This window comes from Pelobates fuscus, chromosome 5 (genome assembly GCF_036172605.1).
Source record: "Pelobates fuscus isolate aPelFus1 chromosome 5, aPelFus1.pri, whole genome shotgun sequence".
Lineage (NCBI taxonomy): Eukaryota > Metazoa > Chordata > Amphibia > Anura > Pelobatidae > Pelobates > Pelobates fuscus.
The window spans coordinates 150,348,531-150,364,784 of record NC_086321.1 but is presented as its reverse complement, the minus strand read 5'-3'; the positions used below and the strand labels follow the sequence as shown (position 1 = coordinate 150,364,784).

The 16,254-nt window shown below is 41.5% G+C and overlaps 1 protein-coding gene across 1 annotated transcript in view; it reads right to left on the bottom strand.

Moving 5' to 3' along the window:
* Positions 1-1,217: 1,217 nt before the first annotated feature.
* The window catches only part of CLTCL1 (clathrin heavy chain like 1), a 93,011-nt gene continuing 77,974 nt past the window's right edge, over positions 1,218-16,254 (bottom strand). Inside the window, exons 26-32 of the mRNA XM_063454478.1 lie at positions 14,475-14,624; positions 14,214-14,345; positions 13,866-13,976; positions 11,305-11,475; positions 4,074-4,295; positions 2,796-2,871; positions 1,218-2,102 (exon numbers count right to left, since the gene is read on the bottom strand). Coding sequence (XP_063310548.1) covers positions 1,963-2,102; positions 2,796-2,871; positions 4,074-4,295; positions 11,305-11,475; positions 13,866-13,976; positions 14,214-14,345; positions 14,475-14,624 — 1,002 coding nt within the window. The 3' untranslated portion in view covers positions 1,218-1,962. The remainder of the gene's footprint in view (positions 2,103-2,795; positions 2,872-4,073; positions 4,296-11,304; positions 11,476-13,865; positions 13,977-14,213; positions 14,346-14,474; positions 14,625-16,254) is intronic.

Sequence of the window (16,254 nt, the reverse complement as noted above, 5' to 3'; positions counted from 1 at the left end):
TGCAGACTGTTTCTACAGCTTGAAACAACACAGCAGTGTCAGTGATGAAACAGCTGTCTGTAGAAGATATATGAAGGATAAGGAGATTCAAAATGTTGTCATGTCTCTTGGAGAGATAAAAGTCATTGGATGTCTGTAAGTAAGTGCCTTTGGGTAGAAAACATATAAGCAGGTCTATTTTGGTCCGCGGCTTCCCCTGTATATGTCCTAAAACCTATGCATGTTGGAATAATGTTTTTTGCATCTGCCACAGACTGCTTGAGACCTTTTTGCAGTATTCCTGAAAATGATCTGGTAATGTATCTGTTCATATTGTATACAGAATTACTGCTTTTTGAAGATATAGTAGGCTACGTGCATCTAGACAAAACTAGTGCAACTGTAGGCCTAAGTGATATCTAATGATACAAATCATCATGAAAACCCGTAGAAGGATACTGGAATTATTCTAGTCTTACTAGGATACATATATTTGTTTCCCTGTAGCATATCTAAACACTATACAAATCTACAGTAAACAAAACAAAAAAACACCACTAAAATTAAGATCATTAATACAAGGTAGGTATGGATGCAGGACATGCTTTTTTTTTTCAGTGAAACAGAGTATTTTATTATTATTTCAACAGCTCATGAATGTTTAAAAAAACAAACAAAAAAAAACATAAAAAAACCCTGCTACTCCCATGCACAACACTAGGCACATGGCTAAATTAGCATGGATATTTGTTTCATGAAGATTAGTATCAGTTACTAGTTTTCTGCCTGTGTGCTGTAGGGAACATTTGGGAAATGTGTTGGTTTCTGCAGTGGGTAGTCAATAGGAACTGTTTACACATTAATGTGACCTTTGTGTCAGTGTTTGTTTATTATTACATGGCTGGTAATGGGACTAAATATTAACTAGATTGCGTAGAATGGATTGGTAATCCTGTACCTTTAGCGAAAGGTTGTTATAGCGAAGAATTTCATTACCAGGAATTATTGTGGCATTAAAGTAAAAAAAAAAAAATAGCACCTGAAAAAGAAATACATTTACCCAATTCGGTCAATGTTTTAAGCAAAATATCAGCAGCATATTGTAACTAATCAAAAAGAAAAGAAAAGTGTGCCTTTATACGAAAGAAAGACACTTTCACTGTAGGAATAAAATGTCATGTAACTGAAGCAAACTGATGTGACTAGGCACACTGTGGGTGGAAATGTTAGCTGGATAATATGATTAAATACATTTATTGTACTTGGCATTTCATTTGTATACTGTAGCAGTCTGAAAATAAATGTGACACATAAACAAGTACCGACCACATTCATTACTAACTGTACCAAGTCTTTTTCAAACATATTTGAATATGATCACTAATCACTAAATGGTAGCAGATTACAAAGTCTAATCTCCCCGCATACAGTCTTTACAATAATAATGATAATAAAATAACTCTTTGCTCCAATATCAGAGAGGTATTAGGCAGAACAGTATCAGGCTGCTAATTTGGGCTTTGGCAGAGACAGTGACTAAGATCAGAGAAGGAGAAGAAATTTAAACTTGGTGTGGTTGTCCACCATTAGCTACTTAACATGGCAGCGGTTGATAAGGGCTTGTGCACAGATATGGAGCTGCCGTGAATCATGTCCAGCAGTTTACAGTACTGTACAGAACATTTGCGCCATTAGCATGTGTGATAGCCATGAAATCAGTGCTGACAGCTATCGGCCATTCCCATCCATAAAAAAAAAAACAAAATAAAAAAACATAAATAAAAAATAATTAAAACAAAAAAACACAAACAAAAAAAGAAATTTAACGAGTAATGGTAGTGACTGGCTGAAAAGCTGCCTTTCCCGCATCAACGTCTGTAAGAGCAAATGTAATAAATAAACATGTCCAAGATAAACTGCAGTCAGCTCCCAGAATATGGGGACCAATGTATCCCCTTCAGGTATAATCTGGATGACAGGAGGTTACATGTTAAAGGCATAGCCAGGAGAGACAGAAGGAGGGGGGTGCTGGGTGAAGGTGTGGGGAGCTGTGTATCCATAGGGAAAGTTCGGCTGAGGTGGTACCACTCCACTAGGACCAGCTGTGAGCATCAGCTGCTGACCTGTAAAGAGAAGGAAAGGGTTGGTATTACACAGTCGACAATGCTTTCTTTATAATGAAACAGGTTGGAGAAGCAATATTTCAGTCCACTAGAAGATTTAGAAAAGAAAAATAAATAAATAGTCAAAACAACCTGCATTAAAGTGGCTCTGTCACCTTTTGGGGTTTTGCAAAGACCCCATATGGTGACTGCTCTACGTGAATTCCAGTGGCCATAAGGGTCAGGGAAAAAGTAGTCCCTTTCATTTGTGGGCACCACCATCATCTTCCACTCTTGGCGCTTCATCTACCAGGAGCATGCGCGAGAGTACAACACTAATGTATATGGAGAATCCCGCAAGACCCACCACAGAAAGAGCCCTTTTCCACTTAGCCGCCACGAGTGCTCGACAAAAAGTAGCTCCGCCTTTTTTCCAAGCGTAAAAAAAATACTAGTCCCTATTTGTCTTATTATATCTTTTGACTGGGTTGGGATTTCAGTGAATTTTCATAACAGTCTGTGTGAAATGTTCTTTTTTTCTTTCCGTGGATGGGGTGGGGCTAGAATTGTAATATATAATATTTATAGCATAGACAGCATACAGTCATGTAGAGCTCAGTGGAACATGCTGGAGGTTTATATGTAATAATGTGTAATAATGTGTAATAATGTGTATTGAAGTTCTATTCTAAAATTAAAACGCCTCATACACACCAAATACTATAGGGGTTGGCTCTGTCACTTGCTCCTCTTCTTTTCTCAAGCTTTCTGCAGCATGCAGTTTATCCACCTATGAAAAAAACAACAGATTTAAACTTGTGGAAACCGTTCTGTTACAATTTGTCAATAGAATTCCAACACATTGTCTGCTGTATCAGTGATGGTGGATCTATAAACCGTTTGCCTTCATTAACACTCAAAGTAGTAATTAATCCTGGAGACCCAAGTAAATGTTGCATTCTGAGGCAGTTGCTGTACCATGATATCTTAATTTACTAAGCACTTTATTGGTACAGAAGCAGGCAGCAAAACACTCATTTAGAAGGTCACATTCATTATAAAGGGAGGGGAAAAAAAGCAGAGACGGGGCAAACAATACTGAGAGGTGAAAGGCAAGTAAAACAACAAGGATGAGCTCTGATGAATTCAAGAGAAAAATGGGCCTATGCAAATACCAGAGGCTGAGAAGTGTGTTGGGGGGGGGGGAAGTAGAGACTTTACTTTAATACTTTAGTTTGTGTTAAATTTATTTTTAAAATTATTGGTTTTAAATACATCACAGGACAGCAGTTGCCCAGAAGCCAGAAATGCAAGGGGAAAATTGAAAAAAATAATCGTGACAGGACAAATAAGAGTATAATAAATGAGCTTAATGAAAATGCAGTCTGGGCACTTTCCGGTCAGTTACTTAAAGGGACACTATAGGCACCCAGCAAACCATAGCTCATTGAAGTGGTCTGGGTGCAGTGTCCCAGGTCCCTTAACCCTGCAGTAGTAATTATTTTGCAGTTTTTTTTATAAACTGCAATAATTACCTGTCATGGTTTACTCCAGCTCTAGTGGCGGTCTACTTCTGGCTCGTTAGATGAATTTTGGTTGCCTAATTGACACTGGATAGCCTCTCGCTATGCATGAGGACATCCATTGTCACCATAAACCTAAAAGCGTTGTATAATGCTTTCCTATGGGGGAAGTCCTAATGTGAGCGTGGCAATTGCCACTGATGTCGGAAGGGGAGGAGCGGAGGTGGAGCCGAATCAGCACCAAGGGACGTCGGCAAGGAATCATATTTTCTAATCCTTCAGCACCACAGGTGGGGGTGGGGGCACTATAGGCAGCTATAATGCCAGGAAAACAACTTTTTTTCCCCTGGCACTATAGTTTCCCTTTAATCTTTGTCTAAGATTAAGCACTTGTGCTCAAAATCAGTTGTCATAACTGGTACACTTATACATATTACACAACACCTGGGAGCCACAGCACTTGTATTACCTTGCTAAGATACTCTCTCATGACCTGGATGAAGTAAGGCATTGCAAAGTCCATGATGTTGTGTCTCCAGGCCAACTCCAGCACTGTATCTGGATGCAGTAAGTCATAGCAAGTAAAAAGAGTTGCAGCAAAGCACTCCTGCTTCCCTTCCTCAAGGAACCATTGAAGAAGTTTTTCTGCTAGTTCCATATCTTTTGATTCTGCAGCATATAGCATTGCATCCTGTGATGAAACAATATTGTTATTAGACTGAACAATGTCTTGCACATATTCATTGGCATTAGAACATTTAATTACAATCACTTTGTTAATGACATCAAACACTTTCCAACTCCATCTATACAAAGGTAATTTGCCACTGTAATTTTGTGAAGTACATAATGAAAGCAATCTTTACAATACGTGAATCTCGAAAAGCAAGAACACTACAAATTTTATCCAAAAATAGCTTAGCTTAAACATATAATCATTCAAAGGACTAATGCAGAATCACAGCAAAGAAGGTTAGTCTTTCAGACACGTTCAAATGATTGCGGCATCTCATTATATGCAATGTCTATTCCCACCATATTCAATTCAGGAATAAAAAAATAGAAAAACAGAAAACCCATAATAATAAAGGCGATCTTGTCCATTAAATTCCCTTGACTTTTCGGGTGGAGGAGACAGAAAGTTGGCTCTCATTTAGACTCCCATACTGAAGACCTAAGAAAATGGCAGTGTTAACAGTGATTGTTTATTATGCACATCTTGCATAATTCAGCAGTGACCACCAGCTGCAAGGTGGGGCTGGTGCAGCAGATACTGGTCCCCTCCAGTACGTTTGCAGCTGACAAAATATTAGTACCATTGTTCTGCTCAATGACAATGATTTTCTCCAGAGGAAAGCTCAAACTTTGCAACAACCTTCTCCAACCATTCTGCAATGTGTATTGCTACAAGTCTGTCCTCTGCCACATCCTTCATCAATTAGTTGGCAGACCAATAATGAGATTCATTAACAGGTATTTTAAAAAATGATTATTATCGATTAGTTGTTGCAGCTTTATAAGTGTTCTTTTGATTCCAAAGGTTTCGATTATTTATAGCAAACGGACCAAGGACTGTCATTTTATATATATTTTTTTTATTATTATTACTCACTACTTAAATTTCAGTTTGATGGGATTACTGTGGATATCACTAGATACCAATGTATTGAACAGTTCTTACATAGCAATTTTAGCCAGAGCACTATACAAAAATAAGATTGTTAATTATACAAAAGGGATAAATATGTAGACACACACAAAAGACGGTGAGAAACCTGCCCACGAATGTACAATCTACAAGACAATTCTTCATTGAGAACAAGAAAATAAAATTGTGAAAGCAACAGAAATGTATCCACAATTGTGCCAATATAAGGAGTACTTTTTAACAATTGGTAGTATATAGTGTACACAGCGACTATGACGAAGAATCAAGAAGCAATACTTTACAGTCACTATGTATTGAATGTGGCGAAGAGTTATCGACTAAAGTGATAATGCTAAATGAACTCAACATAAAATTTCGAACTGAATTCCAAAATAGCCAAACTGTAAAAATTATCCAAGTCAGCTATGGTTTCAATTCAGAAACTCTAGCCTTAAAGCGGCACTGTCATGCCGAACTTACCTTTCCTCAATCTCTTCCTCTTCTACCCCTCTCTCAGGATCTGTTCTTCTTTTCTTCCTGTCTCCTTTAGTTTTCTTTAAAACCATAAGACAAAGTAGGGACTCTTTGTCTTATGGGATTCCTCCGCTTGACCAGCTCTGACCAGCGGAGGAGCAAAGTGTGCTTCATTTCCGCTGGTCAGAGCAATTTTCCCATGATCCCTAGCTTTCCTCCCTGTTCCCACAATGCTTCCTGTCAGTATTGCCAAACGTCCTGTCACTTAGACAGAACGCCGGCAAAACTGCCGAATTGCATCCTAACAGAATTCTCCATTGGTGTTAGGATGCCATTCGGTACTTTGTTTGTATCGGAATTTCATTCTAATGAATGAAACTCCGATCCTATTCATTGCTGTGGCTGCATCTTGCAGCCGCTTAGTAGATAACTCCCTAATTCCCACGGTATCAGGGAGCTATCTACTAAAAGGCTGAAAGACCTGAATTGGTCTTTCAGCCAACTTTACTAACACTAAGTAAAGATTACTTAGTATTAGTAAATAATATGCCCCTACTCGCTATACCGCGAGTAGGGGCATGTCTAGTAAGCAGTGAGCAGCCTGTGGCTGCTCACTGTAAAAAACAAAAAAAACAATAAACACCCCCCCTCCCCTGCGCGGGGTTAAAGATTGGGGGGGGGGGGGGGACCTACTGCCCCCCCCCCGGCCCCCACCCCTGCGCGGTGGGTGGGGGCCCTAATAAAACAATAAGGGGGGGGGGGACCTATTGTCCTCCCCCCCTGGCCCCCACCCCTGCGCGGTGGGTGGGGGCCCTAATAAAACAATAAGGGGGGGGACCTACTGTCCTCCCCCCCGGCCCCCACCACTGCGCGGTGGGTGGGGGCCCTAATAAACCAATAAGGGGGGGGGACCTACTGTCCTCCCCCCCGGCCCCCACCCCTGAGCGGTGGGTGGGGGCCCTAATAAAACAATAAGGGGGGGGACCTATTGTCCCCCCCCCCGGCCCCCACCCCTGAGCGGTGGGTGGGGGCCCTAATAAAACAATAAGGGGGGGGACCTACTGTCCTCCCCCCCGGCCCCCACCCCTGAGCGGTGGGTGGGGGCCCTAATAAAACAATAAGGGGGGGGGGGACCTACTGTCCTCCCCCCCTAGCCCCCACCCCTGCGCGGTGGGTGGGGGCCCTAAATGAACCCCCCCCCCCCATCAAGGTGACTAGGGGTCCCAAGCCCCTAGTCACCCCCCACCCAAAACATTCTATCCCCTACCTACCCCCCTCACCCTAAAAATAGTGAGGGGGGAATAAAATAACTAACCTGTAAAAAAAAAAAAATTAAACTTGCCATTTGACGTCTTCTCTTTTCTAAATTCTTCTTACTTCAGCCCCCCAAAAGGCCAAATAAAAATCCATAAACCCGTCGCACTTTAAAAAAAAAAACGAGCGCAAACAAAAATTAATCCATCTTCACCCATGGAGGGCACGCCGCGTACTGAGCTCCGCAGGGCGGGTCAAGGCTTATAAAGCCTTGCCCCGCCCTGCAATTAGGCTTAGAACACAATGATTGGTTGGTTTAAGCCAATCAGAGTGCTCTGTGTCATTTTACACAGCGTGGGAAAATTCAAAAGAACTTTCCCACGCTGTGTAAAATGACAGATCACTGTGATTGGATGGTTTTCAAGCCATCCAATCACAGTGCTCTGTGTCATTTTACAAGCGTGGGAAAATTCCAAAGAACTTTCCCACGCTTGTAAAATGACACAGAGCACTGTGATTGGATGGATTTCAAACCATCCAATCACAGTGCTCTGTGTCATTTTACAAGCGTGGGAAAGTTCAATTTTCCCACGCTTGTAAAATGACACAGAGCACTGTGATTGGATGGCTTGAAATCCATCCAATCACAGTGATCTGTCATTTTACACAGCGTGGGAAAGTTCTTTTGAATTTTCCCACGCTGTGTAAAATGACACAGAGCACTCTGATTGGTTTAAACCAACCAATCATTGTGTTCTAAGCCTAATTGCAGGGCGGGGCAAGGCTTTATAAGCCTTGACCCGCCCTGCGGAGCTCAGTACGCGGCGTGCCCTCCATGGGTGAAGATGGATTAATTTTTGTTTGCGCTCTTTTTTTTTTTTTTTTTTTTTTTTTTTTAAAGTGCGACGGGTTTATGGATTTTTATTTGGCCTTTTGGGGGGCTGAAGTAAGAAGAATTTAGAAAAAAGAAGACGTCAAATGGTAAGTTTATTTTTTTTTTTTTACAGGTTAGTTATTTTATTCCCCCCTCACTATTTTTAGGGTGAGGGGGGTAGGTAGGGGATAGAATGTTTTGGGTGGGGGGTGACTAGGGGCTTGGGACCCCTAGTCACCTTGATGGGGGGGGGGGTCATTTAGGGCCCCCACCCACCGCGCAAGGGTGGGGGCCAGGGGGGGAGGACAGTAGGTCCCCCCCCCTTATTGTTTTATTAGGGCCCCCACCCACCGCGCAGGGGTGGGGGCCAGGGGGGGAGGACAGTAGGTCCCCCCCCTTATTGTTTTATTAGGGCCCCCACCCACCGCTCAGGGGTGGGGGCCGGGGGGGAGGACAGTAGGTCCCCCCCCTTATTGTTTTATTAGGGCCCCCACCCACCGCTCAGGGGTGGGGGCCGGGGGGAGGACAGTAGGTCCCCCCCCTTATTGTTTTATTAGGGCCCCCACCCACCGCTCAGGGGTGGGGGCCGGGGGGGAGGACAGTAGGTCCCCCCCCCTTATTGTTTTATTAGGGCCCCCACCCACCGCTCAGGGGTGGGGGCCGGGGGGGGAGGACAGTAGGTCCCCCCCCCTTATTGTTTTATTAGGGCCCCCACCCACCGCTCAGGGGTGGGGGCCGGGGGGGAGGACAGTAGGTCCCCCCCCCTTATTGTTTTATTAGGGCCCCCACCCACCGCTCAGGGGTGGGGGCCGGGGGGGAGGACAGTAGGTCCCCCCCCTTATTGTTTTATTAGGGCCCCCACCCACCGCTCAGGGGTGGGGGCCGGGGGGGAGGACAGTAGGTCCCCCCCCTTATTGTTTTATTAGGGCCCCCACCCACCGCGCAGGGGTGGGGGCCAGGGGGGGGAGGACAATAGGTCCCCCCCCCCTTATTGTTTTATTAGGGCCCCCACCCACCGCGCAGGGGTGGGGGCCAGGGGGGGAGGACAATAGGTCCCCCCCCTTATTGTTTTTATTAGGGCCCCCACCCACCGCTCAGGGGTGGGGGCCGGGGGGGAGGACAGAAGGTCCTCCCCCCCCCTTATTGTTTTATTAGGGCCCCCACCCACCGCGCAGGGGTGGGGGCCGGGGGGGGGGGACAGTAGGTCCCCCCCTTATTACCATTTTTTTTTTTTACAGTGAGCAGCCACAGGCTGCTCACTGTTTAGTGGACATGCCCCTACTCGCGGTATAGCGAGTAGGGGCATTGGGGAGATTTTAATCTCCCTTGTCCTATTATGGGGGTCATATTGACCCCCATAGAGTGAGGGGGGACATGGGGGGCTTAGGAAGTGGCGAGGAGCACTGCTCCCTGCCGCTTCTATAGTTACATATTACAAGGAGGGAGCTGCACGCCGGTAGCTCCCTCCTTGTAATAAACTGAACGAACAAACTAACACTGATACACAGTGTTAGTTTGTTCGTCTGATTTTTTCTATTCATTCATTCGTCTGTCTGATGAATGAATGAATAGATGAAATTCCCGTTCGCATGTCCAGGTGTTTCACTGGGCATGTGCGGGAATCTCACAGTCTGTGTAGTGTGGGTAGATGACGTGTCCCACAGGGACTTCACCTACCCACACAAAGATGGCGGCACCCTGAATAAAGATCGGGGCAGAAGATAAAGAATTAAAAAGAGGTAATGTGGGGGGCTTAGGGGCATTTGGGGGTGACTAGGGGGTCGATTGGATGTAGTGGAGGCGGGAGGGGGGTTAAAAAAAAAACGGGATTCGGCATGACAGTGCCGCTTTAAATTTGAAATTCACTTTGATTTCTCCCTTCAATAAATAATCCTGAATGAGTATACAGTAAGTAAAGTATTGAAGAAAGACAAAGAGGTTAATAAGAAGCAAGAAATCTGGAGCGACCTTTGGTCAATGAAAGGGACCTTTGGTCAATGAAAGGGACCTTTGGTCAATGAAAGGGACCTTTGGTCAATGAAAGGGAGGGTTGAAAAGAAAAAAGTGTTTATTGAAGAAGACATTGACTTAAAAGCTCCAAAAAAGCACTACTATCAATGTTCTTATCTCCAAAAAAGACATTCTGCTGGGACTCTTTATTATTGTTATATATCAATATTTTTATATATAATATTGTGTATACATATATCTGCATAAGATTAACTAGTATTTCTTATTTGCGCGGTCTTTTTTTTCTGTATTTTTTCCTTGTTCCTCTTGGGTTACTAGGGTATCCAAGTAATAGACCTTATTCTGCCGCCTTTGGAGTAAGCGCTGTATCTCCCCATCTTTTTATTCCTGTTACAGTAATTAAGCCTGGTTAAAGTGTTTTACATTAAATTACTTGTGTAACTTAATGTGATTTGGGGCTCTAGGCTATTGGACCCTTTAGCTTTTTGGCTTAGATTGCATTTGTTAAGTGGGTGCGTTATATAGTCAATCTAACAATCCATTGAGCATGTTTATTTTTTTCTTTATTTAATTTTGCCTTTTATGTGATTTGTTTTTTCTGCTTCGAGCGATAAAGTGAGTCAGTGAATGTGTGTGTCATTGTGAGACTGTCAGTGAGTGTGTGTGTGTATGTCTGTGAGTGTGTGTGTCTGAGTGAGTGAGAGAATGTGTGTGTGTCTGTCAGAGTGTGTCAAATCAGTGAGGATGTGTGTGTCTGTGTATGTGTATCTGAGAGTATGCATCTGTCAGTGAGTGTGTGTGTGTTGGTTAAACAGTGTGTATGCCAATAACTGCATATGTGTGCCAATAACTGTATCTGTCAGTGAGTGTCTGTCAGTGAGTGTCTGTCAGTGAGTGTCTGTCAGTGAGTGTCTGTCAGTGCATGTATCAATGAGGGTGTGTGTCTGTCAGTCAAAAAAGTGGCCCTGACAAATTGGTGAGGCAAATTTAAATTAGGGGGGTGTCCGAATTTAGTAGTGCCTAGGGCAGCACAATTCCAAAATAAACCACTGGCGCAAAGTCCAGCCTAGTACACTGTGGTGGAGACCCACTACCTCCATATAAATCTTTTTCAAGTCCACAGTTTACACGGTAGGTACTTTAAAAAGATTTATATAGAACAGGAACATCACACGGTATATAAATCACACAAATACATACATACACCCACACACATTTCTGGTAAGGCCTTAATCATATATAAACACACAAATGTGTTATTTTCAGCCCAAGGCCTTCATCATGTATAATATCATGTTGTACATGATTAAATCCTTAGGCCAAAACGTTGTATATTTTCTTGTATAATGATACTTAAGTGACAATGGGCAGGTCAATAGACTACACAGCCCAAATAGATTTTGTGTTCTAATATTAAAGATTGCCTTTTATTTCTCACCCAATAATGTTTTAACAACTGTTTGGTATGCTGTATAATACCTTATATAACCGATCCTTCTTACAAAGCTCCACACTTTGCTTCCAGCGGTTATTCCCCTTGTATAGATATGCAGCAATCCTGCGGAATTCAATCAGCTCATGTTTCTCCAGACGCTGTGCTAGGCTGATGTTATCAAAGTTATCATATGCATCAATAGATGCTCGCAGGCCCTAAGAGCAGAGATGGAGAATACAAATTAGTGCATTAGTATATCACAGACTACCCTGTAACGAGTTTGTAGTGAACAACATTAATTTAATAATATTATGCATTTAAGAGCCCATACTGAAATTAAACTCCACGTTCGTCCATACCTCTGAAGAAGTGAAAACGTTTGACTAAATGGGCATTGCAGAAAGCACTATGAGAATCCATATTATTATGGTTCTTTAATCCATATTATTATGGCTTATCTTTTGAGATGCAACACATTTTGAGACCAAATCCTTTACGGAAGTGTTGGATAAGTTTTGAAATCTATTTGATATTTTTGTATACATGTTTAAATTGGTGTAATATGAATTTTTTTTTTACTTTTGTAATATTTTTGATATATTGATTTTTTTTATATGATATATTATATTTTAAGATGTTGAAAAAATAAATTGTAAATGTTTATGTAAAGATAAAAAGTTAGCTGGAAAACGTATCCAACAATATTAAAGGGACACTATAGTCACCTGAACAACGTCAGCTTAATGAGGTTGTTCAGGTGAGAACTATAGCTCCCTGCAGCCTCTCATGTAAACACTGTATTTTCTGAGAAAATACAGTGTTTACATTGAAAGCTAGAAACACCTCCAGTTGCAGTCAGTTAGAGTGAACCAGATGGACTTCTGAGTTGATGGAGGCATAATATGCCTCCATCCACTCAGATCTGCTGTGCACGAGCATCCTGTGATTCAGTATCTCCTCCCACTGCATCCAGACACTGAACTTTCCTCATAGAGATTCATTGATTCTATGAGGAGATGCTGATTGGCCAGGGCTGTGTTTGAATCATGCTGGCTCTGCCCCTGATCTGCCTCCTTGTCAGTCTCTGCCAATCCTATGGGGAAGCACTGTGATTGGATCAGGCTATCACATGTCAGCAGACTGCTTGTTTTTCCTGAGTCTAACAGCATGCAGATTTACAGCTTCTGGCTTGAATACAGCAAGATTTTTACTATATTTATGGAGGCACGAGAGGCCCAGGGGGGCTAGATGGTCGTGTTAACACTATAGGGTCAGGAATACATGTAGTTGCACTGGTGACTATAGTGTCCCTTTAAGCCAAGGCCTTTACCCATGCGTTTACTACAATTTCACCCTGTTTAATGGCAACTGTACACATTATGTTACATTACTGTATACATAACACAACAGTAAATATAAATAAAAATAATAAAACATTTTTTTTCTCAGTTTTGCATTCAATACATTCTACAAAACAAGTGCATCTAAAAAAAAACAACTCAAAGTATACTGCATTAAAGCATAGACCCTCATTCTGTCTATGCCATCACTGCGCGACAGCAAAGATCATCATTCGGACTTTAAGGGGTTAAGGGTAACATTTTACAGGAGTGCAATAATTATTTCTATACAAATAGAATATAGCAATTTATTTCTCCATTGTAACACATTTGACTGCTCCAGAAAAAGTCAGAGGGGTGGTTTCAAATTACATAAATAGCAAGACAGATGCATAAATATGCATTAATTGGCCTGGAAATGTAACAAGAAACTAACTAAATATTTTCTAGCACTTAAAGGAACACTATAGTCACCTAAATTACTTTAGCTAAATAAAGCAGTTTTGGTGTATAGATCATTCCCCTGCAATTTCACTGCTCTATTCACTGTCATTTAGGAGTTAAATCACTTTGTTTCTGTTTATGCAGCCCTAGCCACAACTCCCCTGGCTATGATTGACAGAGCCTGCATGAAAAAAAAAACTGGTTTCACTTTCAAACAGATGTAATTTACCTTAAATAATTGTATCTCAATCTCTAAATTGAACTTTAATCACATACAGGAGGCTCTTGCAGGGTCTAGCAAGCTATTAACATAGCAGGGGATAATAAAATCTTAATTAAACAGAACTTGCAATAAAGAAAGCCTAAATAGGGCTCTCTTTACAGGAAGTGTTTATGGAAGGCTGTGCAAGTCACATGCAGGGAGGTGTGACTAGGGTTCATAAACAAAGGGATTTAACTCCTAAATGGCAGAGCATTGAGCAGTGAGGCTGCAGGGGCATGTTCTATACACCAAAACTGCTTCATTAAGCTAAAGTTGTTCAGGTGACTATAGTGTCCCTTTAATTTGCTTCTGTATTTATTCCATGGATCAAGATATGCTGTGACTCATATACTCTCTGATGTTCAATTTACTGCTGTATTGGTCCTTTGTAAATAGGAGATGTAAATTCAAAGTGAATTTCACATTTAAGTCCAAAGTAGGCAAACAGAGCATAGCTGACTTGGATCATTTTTCCACTTTGATTATTTTGGCCTTACATTTGCAAGTGACTGTTTGAGGAATGACAGAACTGTCCAAATACAGAGTCATGTTCACTTACTTGATAATCCTCTTCCTCTGTGAGCAGGTTGTTCAGAGCCTCATTCACAGACTTGTTGTTGTGGTTTTGTACAGAGCGCAAGTACGGCTTAACCAGAGGTAGCTGGTTGACCTGAAAAAGAATAACAGCTCATTATTTAAGTGACATTCTCCAGTACTAGAGGTAGTGAAAACATATTCACTGCAACAAGACATGTACCCAATGAGAATGCAGACAGCATGTGTAGGAGTAGATCAACTGCTGGCATAATAGCCAGACATGAACTAGAGCAGCGAAGTTGATTGAACAGATTATATGCATTCATAGAGTAAGATCAGTTAGTTCTGTATACAGCTTAGTTACTTTTACCTTGGAAAAGTAGTTAACTGCTCTAGTGTGGTCCAGACGTGGTGACAAGACCAAAAGAAGGTCATTGATTAACAGAGGTTTGAACTCCATGTAAAACTGCATGGCTTTGTAATAAAGTTCCACATTGGCCACCTACAGAAAAAAAAAAAAAATAGTAAACCATTCCTTCAGAAGTCAGAGAAAAGTTTATTCTACAACAATACATTGCGACACATTACCTTTACTAAATAAATAAAAAAAATTAAAAAACACACACATTACCTTTGTGACAATGTCCTTAAATTGACCTTCTTTCCAGGCGCTGGTGGGATGGCTCATCATAGTAATAATAGCGTTATCATACTCCTCATATTTATCATACAGGAAGACAAGTTCGCCCCATAGGTGGGCCTGCTCTGCTGCACGCAGGACCTAGAGATAAGAAAGAAAAATTACGGAGTAGGAGAGAGTTGCCAATTGTAACTTACATTCAACCATTCCAGGGCCTAGTGAGCAATGGTTAAATGTGTTCCTGTTTTAAAGGGACACTATAGTCTCCAAAACAACTACAGCTTAATGTCGTTCTGGTGAGTATAATAACTCCCTTCAGGCATTTTCATGTAAATACTGCCTTTTTTTATTATTTTTTTTAAAGGAGGTGTTTACATTGTCCCTAGGGACACCTCCAAGTGGCAACTCCTCAGATGGCTACTGGAGGGGCTTCCTGGCTCAGTGCTGCACAGTGAGCAGCACTGCCGTTCAGCGTCCCCACGCTCTGCATGGGGATGCTGAATATTCCTCATAGAGATGCATTGATTCAATGCAGCTCTATGAGGAGGTCCTGATTGGCCAAAATTACATTGCCTATTTTAGTCTATCCAATGCTTTCCCATAATTGGCTAAAAATTGGCCATTTTGATGATGTCACAAAGGGGGCGGGGCCAGCACCAGCAGATCCATGCGGTGCTGGAAACAAGGTGAGTTTTAAACTTTTATAGGTGGACTAAGGGGGGACACTATAGGGTCAGGAATACATGTTTGTGTTACTGACCCTATAGTAATCCTTTAACACAGCAATAAAGGTTGGCCTCCTAACTGATGTTATGCAGACTACTCTGCACGGCATTGATCCTTCTCCATATTCATGCACTGAAGAACCTCTCATCTACCTGTAATATCCTGAACACCGTCATCTCACATCTCAAGTACCTCTAGTAAAGTTTTATGGCAGTTTTATACATTGCAATTTATTACTACTTCTACATTAAAGTCTTAAATCCATATACGTAGATTCGAGTAAACTCACTAACAATTAGATATCTAGCTTATTAAATTCATTTTACTACTTATATTTTTTATCTTATTTTTGAAATAGCAGAACCATGTTGGAAATTTTATTTTACTATTTTACGGTTTAAGCAAGTCAGTAAAGGAAAAAAGAATGTGTAAAATTTACGAGTAGGGTGGGGAGGTGAACCTGGCAGCTAAAATTAGGCATGTCTTGGAGAGTCACAGGAAAGGATTACTAGACAAACTCCCCCTCCTGAATCAAAAAGTCATTTTGACAACCCACTAATCCAGCTACTTTATAACCCTTATTCAGACTTGCAAATTATGGTGCAATTATAACTTCTGTTACCTGCTAAATTTAAGCATTGGAACCTGACAGAACAGGCATATTGCAGAACTTTTACATGTTTTTAATGAACGACAATATAAAATACAAAGAGTTTTAGTATACAAACTGAATTACAAAGTATTGTGGGGACACCCTCCTATCATAGTTTACCTTACCTTAGGGACAAGCAAGTTGAAAGTCTCAACAGTAAATCTCACCATATAAAATGAGGTTACGTAGGATGAAGATATTACATTTATATGAACAGCTTTTGGTTTAACTATTTTAAATTGAAATGTCTTAATTGCTTAAAGGGACATGCATTACTTGACATTTTAAAGCAGCAAACAAACACTTTTACAGAAAAAATCTACAAACCAAAATAAAGCAAGAAAAACTTTAAAAACGCACTCGAAACTCTGTCAGATTGCATTATTAGGCACA